Below are 6971 nucleotides of genomic sequence, written 5' to 3'. Positions count from 1 at the left end.
TTCTCGCAGTGGATCTGACACCTGTGAGATCAAAGATGGATATCGCGGGATTCACGCTCGTGCACAGTGTTGCTAATAAACTGGATGGAATTTAAGTTCTGTTGCTTTTATATATAAAAAATAAAATAATGAACAAGACACCCAAAGTAGCCTACTTATTTAATTCCATTCCAAATACATGTTTATCAGTCTTTTTTTCTTTAATACAGACGTGTTTTTCTTTCTTTTCTTTTTTTTATAAAAAATACATTGCATAATCCATAGAGATCGCACTGTTAGATAGTTTGGGAATATTCACACATACATAAAACATGATATCAGAGTTTTAAAATCAAACATTTTAAAAGAGAACAATACATCACGGTTGTTTAAACCAATGAACATTAAGCTGTGTCGTCAGCAAGTCGTTTCCCATCATGCTTTTGATCAGCGCAGTCAGTGGAGAGCAACTGCGCTCGACTGCAGAATCCGACAGGTGTGCCTTGCGCTCGCGAGAGATTTTTGACATACGTCAGCATGACATCAGAGCAAGGCGGACCGCACTCGGACACATTTCTAACCGGCATGCATCTCGCGCTGATCACCGGTGATCGATTCTGCGCAGATTTTGCTCATCTCAAACAAGCCTATTGATTCTTACCTGAACTGGACATCACTAAGTTTCGTTTCTCGAAAAGCCTCGCCCTTGAGGAGTTTAGCTCAATCCCACACACACAAGAGCTCATTCCGAGAGAAGATGGGTCTCTGTAAGTAGCCTACCTTATCATATCACTGCAGAATATTAATGTTGGTTTATCAGCATTACAGGAATCTAACCCTTATTTTCTCTTCTAGTAATCTGGATAGCAGCTGGCGTTGGAGGAGGTAAAATCTAACAAACAAACAACATAATTTAATGATCTATTATTCTTTCTTTTTTTTTTCTTTTTTTTTTTTTTTAATAGGAGTCAATGTCATACTTGCCAAAGTAATTTCTATTTAAAACAATCTTACGATGTTCATCAGTTGAGAGCGGGGAACAACATAACACTTTTTGACTTACTGAGTTTTAGAGTGTTTGGTAACACTTTCAAATACGGATCCTTCGTTAATGAATAACTACACAGGAACAAATGAGTAACACAATATTAACAATCTAGTAACTACAATTAACTAACAAGTAACTCTGATTAACGAATTAGTAAGTAATAGCACACAGATTGAAGTGGTAGTTCACTATTAACTAATCAATAACTACTATTTTTCAATACTTCCCAGAGAAATAATGAAAAAAAATTCACAATTCATGCAAAACTAATTAATAACTAATGTAGGACAAATTACTAGCACTAGATTAACATTACTGCTAGATACTGTACACTAATTATAAATATGTAATAGCGTAGCAGACTTATGATTTGGGAAAGCTGTCAATAATTAGCCTATGCACTGCTGTCTTTTAGAGAACTATTCATAAACTAAATAATTTTTAAGAATTGTTTTTATAAATGCACTTGTCTGGAACACTTACCCTGTGGCCGATTTTCCGGCATTCCTCTGGACTGGCTTTGAATAACTAGACTCATCATGGTGAGTACTGGAACATACTGAGTCATCAGCCATCCAAATACCAGTTATTTTATTATTTAACCTACTTCTCAAAATTGTTTTTATGTATGTCTCTTTGCTCATATGTAGATATGTATGTATGTATGTATGTATGTATATATATATATATATGTATTTATATATATATATATATATATATATATATATATATATATATACATAAATATATATATATATATATATATATATATATATATATATATATATATATGTGTGTGTGTGTGTGTGTGTGTGTGTGTGTGTGTGTGTGTGTGTGTGTGTGTGTATATGAATGATTAGATGATTCTACCCTTTCGGGTTGGCTTACCGTAACTACAGCATGGAATCACGATAAATAGTAATGACTCAAGTGTTACTACATACTTCTATCGGAACTACTAATTATTTGGATCCGTATTCTAAAGTGAAGATCATGTTAACTAACTAGTAATGACTCAAGTGTTACTACATACTTCTATAGGAATTACAAATAATTTGGATCCGTATTCTAAAGTGAAGATCATGTTAACTAACTAGTAATGAATATCAGAATAAATATCATATGCAACCAAACACTGAAGTAATTTTAAGGTTTTGGGGAAGTTGTAGATAGTAATTCCTATAGAAGTATGTATTAATACTTGATTCATTACTAGTTAGTTAACATGATCTTCACTTTAGAATACAGATCCAAATAATTAGTAGTTCCTATAGAGGTATGTAGTAACACTTGAGTCATTACTAGTTAGTTAACATGATCTTCACTTTAGAATACGGATCCAAATAATTTGTAAGTCCTATAAAAGTATGCATTAACACTTGAGTCATTACTAGTTATCATGATTCCATGCTGTAGTTACTAATGAAGAGCCAACCCGAAAGGGTAGAATCATCTAATCATTCACAGGATATATATACACACACATATTTATATATATATATACATATGAACAAAGAGACATACATAAAAACAATTTTGAGAAGTAGGTTAAATAATAAAATAACTGGTATTTGGATGGCTGATGACTCAGTATGTTCCAGTACTCACCATGATGAGTCTAGTTATTCAAAGCCAGTCCAGAGGAATGCCGGAAAATCGGCCACAGGGTAAGTGTTCCAGACAAGTGCATTTATAAAAACAATTCTTAAAAATTATTTAGTTTATGAATAGTTCTCTAAAAGACAGCAGTGCATAGGCTAATTATTGACAGCTTTCCCAAATCATAAGTCTGCTACGCTATTACATATTGATAATTAGTGTACAGTATCTAGCAGTAATGTTAATCTAGTGCTAGTAATTTGTCCTGCATTAGTTATTAAGTTTTGCATGAATTGTGAATTTTTTTCATTATTTCTCTGGGAAGTATTAAAAAATTGTAGTTATTGATTAGTTATTAGTGAACTACCACTTAAATCTGTAAAAAAATCAGTAGTTCTCCGGGAAGTATTAAAAAAATAGTAGTTATTGATTAGTTATTAGTGAACTACCACTTAAATCTGTAAAAAAATCAGTAGTTCTCCGGGAAGTATTAAAAAAATAGTAGTTATTGATTAGTTAATAGTGAACTACCACTTAAATCTGTAAAAAAATCAGTAGTTCTCCGGGAAGTATTAAAAAAATTGTAGTTATTGATTAGTTATTAGTGAACTACCACTTAAATCTGTAAACAAATCAGTAGTTCTCCGGGAAGTATTAAAAAAATAGTAGTTATTGATTAGTTAATAGTGAACTACCACTTAAATCTGTGTGCTATTACTTACTAATTCGTTAATCAGAGTTACTTGTTAGTTAACTGTAGTTACTAGATTGTTAACATTGTGTTACTCATTTGTTCCTGTGTAGTTATTCATTAACGAAGGATCCGTATTTTAAAGTGTTACCGAGTGTTTATTTTTTCCTACATTCATTTCACAATATGTCTAGTACAATTATGTGGTTTTGTTTGATTAATACAGTGTATATATTTCCTTGATTAACGTCAAAAGAATGTTAGTGAAATGTGACAAAATAGGTGAGGTATGCCTACATTATAACATGATGACCATATGACAGATTCAAATAATATCTAATCAAAAAAATATATGACACAAATTAAAATATGTTCTCAATAAAATACAATTAACCTTTTCATATAAAATAATGTCATTTGTTATTAAAAAATAAACTAGGTTTTGAGTTTGACAACAAACACACAGGAAATCAGCTCAAAACATAATAATAATTAATCATTTCTGAACATTGACTCTTTATTCACCTTTTTCTCAAGGTTTCTCAACAGAATTCATAAAAGTATAGAATAGAATAGAATAGTTCTGGCAGGGAGTCGAAATTCGGCACAGCACAGGGATCATTCATCAGTGTGTGTGTGTGTGTGTGTGTTGCAGCGAGTGCAGTGGCGGCTGCTCCGCTGGTTCTGGCGACCGTGGGCTTCACCGGTGCCGGGATCGCCGCGGGCTCGTTCGCCGCCTCGATGATGAGCGCGACCGCGGTGGCGAGCGGAGGAGGAGTCGCTGCCACGTCCGTGGTTGCAGTCCTTCAAGCCGCTGGTAATGGGAAGATGACCTACAGTAAAGTCAATAATGCATTTGATAACTTTATTTTCCTAATGAGTTGGTCTCTGAAACGCGTGTTGTGTGTGTGTGTGTGTGTGTGTTGTGTTGTGTGTGTAGGTGCCGCTGGGATCCCGGTCGTGGCTCAGGCGGCTGTGGGCGCCACAGGGGCCGGTGTTGGGGCAATTCTGGGCCTCCTCATCTGAGCAGAGTCAATGAAACATTCTGTTCAATACACAAATAAAATTCTCTTCATTATCGCACAGTCTGACTAGTCAGCGTCTCTTTACTTCGCTCTGCTTACATTAGGACAAGTGTGTGTGTGTGTGTCTGAGAGAGAGTGTGAGTGTGTGTGTGTGTAACTGTTTTTAACCATATATATTTTCAAATATATATATATATATATATATATATATATATATATATATATATATATATATATTTAAAAGTGTTTAAAAATATATCTTGCCCTCCATATATTTCATTATGAGAAAAAAGCATTTACATATGCCACATTTAAATAATATTCAGCAATGAACATACGTTACAATGTTCAAAAAACAAACAAACAACATCAACAAAGGCACTCTGCCAAACTACACACACTGTTGAGGAGTGTTTGAGGAACATGACACAGAGTTCAGGGTTTGAGGAACATGACACACAGTTCAGGGTTTGAGGAACATGACACACAGTTCAGGCTTTGAGGAACATGACACACAGTTCAGGCTTTGTCTAGGCAGGTTTTAATGTTGTGGCTGTGAATCTCCCGATACAATGACATGATGAGCTCTCTGCACCTTATCAAATAGCTCTAACTCCTAACAAAGGGATAGAGAGAGAAAACACACACACACACACACACACACACACACACACACACACACACACACACTATCTTTGTGAGGACTCTCCATAGACGTAATGGTTTTTATACTGTACAAACTGTATATTCTATCCCCTTACACTGCCCCTGCCCCTAAACCTGCCCATCACACACACACACACACTGCCCCTGCCCCTAAACCTGCCCATCACAGGAAACATTCTGCATTTTTACATTTTCAAAAAAACTAATTCTGTATGATTTATAAGCTTTTGTACCCATGGGGACCTCAATTTAGGTCCCCACGGTGACACGAGTCCCCATGAGTCTGTGTGCATTCAGGTTTAAGTCCCCACCGGTGTAGAAAAACATGTCCACACATACACACACACACACACACACACACACACACACACACACACACACACACACACACACACACACACACACACACAGAACCTGAGGCTGGTTGCATAAACATAGCCATTATGTTCAAACAGTGTCTTAAGTTCTAGTATTCCCACTAGCAGATAGTCAGATAGACGTGAAGTCGGACACTTTCTGGTTCCCGTGGTGACCGCTCACGTGGTGTTTGCATATTTTACCACAGCTGAAGTGAAATAAATGCAATATTTGCCAAATAATAGATGATTCAATAGATCATTCAATACTTTATGTACTGCTTCATACAGCGTCTGTTTGAACAAGAATAAAGTTCAACATAAGCTACTATTAATGAAGTGGAGTCTACGTTTTTTAATCAGTTTTAATTTGATAAACATGACACAATATAACATGACAACGACATGAAAAGAGTGTTTACTGTTATAATAAACTGATTTGAGAGCTTTAGAGGAACTAAAGGTGTTCGAATAAACACGAAACACACGTGATCGTTGTCATGTGGTGAATCCGGCCAATGGTGGAACAGCTGTGTTGTCATCAGCCCTCGTGCAGCCGCTCTGGAGAAGCTGCGCTGGCTGAGTTCTCCGGTAACTCTCGAATCGCTCTCGCTGTACTTTGATGGCATACGTCACAGTCACGTGGTGTCGGCGCTGTGTCAAGTCGGACAAAATTTCTAACCGGCATGCACTGCTTTAAGTAAGCTTCCGATCGGTCTGCGCAGAGCTGCATGAAGTCGAACAAGCTTTATTTAAAGCCAAGCTCTTGCTTTGAGGTCATCAGAAATGGTTGACTAACACGCACTGCTCAGTGACCAATAGCTGCTGTTTTCACAGACATATATAACCTCTCCGCTCCTGTTTACTCTGCTTGTCCACTTTTGACCACTTCCAGAGGTAGTGTAAACACTCATGTAGTCGAATGAGAACAAACAGCCACTAAAGACCGTCTACTGACCTAATGCATAACATTATGGGAGGAGCTCTAGCCAGACGGGATTTAAACTTTGTCGGCTGGAGACACAAGTTTGGTTTGAAGAGGAAAAACGTACCAAGCACAATGTTCTCTCACCATTGCTGATTTCTAACACATACTCACCGCCATACTCATCGTGACGCGCTGACCCGGGCGTAGCATACGTGTGGGCTACTTGTTGTTGTTGTCTGCGATCGCCATTAAAAGTTTGACTAAACTAGTCTCTTGTGTCAGCGTCTCATTGTACCTCATCTACACACTGGCGTTACCGTACTCACTCCCCAAATAGTCCGGTGAGGTCATGTGAGATCAGTTCACACTATAGACGCTCATAAACGAGCTGCGTTGTGGTTATCTCCGCTGATGAAACGCGAGACTTAAGCCATGGCGAATACACACAGAGCACCGAAATAATGGTGCCTCACAAAAGCTGAGACTGTGAATTCATTTGAGAACTGGCGTCAGAACCTCGTCTACACTTTATCTCTGGACTCCGAGTTCGCTCCGTTTCTAGTTGACTGCGTGCGCTGGGAAAAGAAGACAAAGGCTTCAATATTCAGAGGTTTTACCGATGATGACGCAGATGTTCCCGCGGCGTAACGCTGCATGCGCCAACAAAAGGTCAGCATGC

General features: G+C 37.3%; 1 protein-coding gene across 1 annotated transcript; it reads left to right on the top strand.

Annotated features, from left to right (window-relative positions):
• The first annotated feature begins 539 nt into the window (after positions 1-539).
• LOC307149664 (uncharacterized protein) lies at positions 540-4405 on the top strand. The gene is made up of 4 exons (XM_079856171.1): positions 540-746; positions 835-864; positions 3973-4134; positions 4258-4405. Exons 1-4 carry the CDS (start codon positions 737-739, stop codon positions 4341-4343), a joined length of 288 nt encoding a protein of 95 aa, XP_079712297.1. The 5' UTR covers positions 540-736; the 3' UTR covers positions 4344-4405.
• The last annotated feature ends 2566 nt before the right edge of the window (positions 4406-6971 follow it).

The sequence above is a fragment of the Squalius cephalus genome (assembly GCF_949319135.1).
Source record: "Squalius cephalus genome assembly, chromosome: 21".
Lineage (NCBI taxonomy): Eukaryota > Metazoa > Chordata > Actinopteri > Cypriniformes > Leuciscidae > Squalius > Squalius cephalus.
This window is presented reverse-complemented; position numbering and strand designations above follow the sequence as displayed.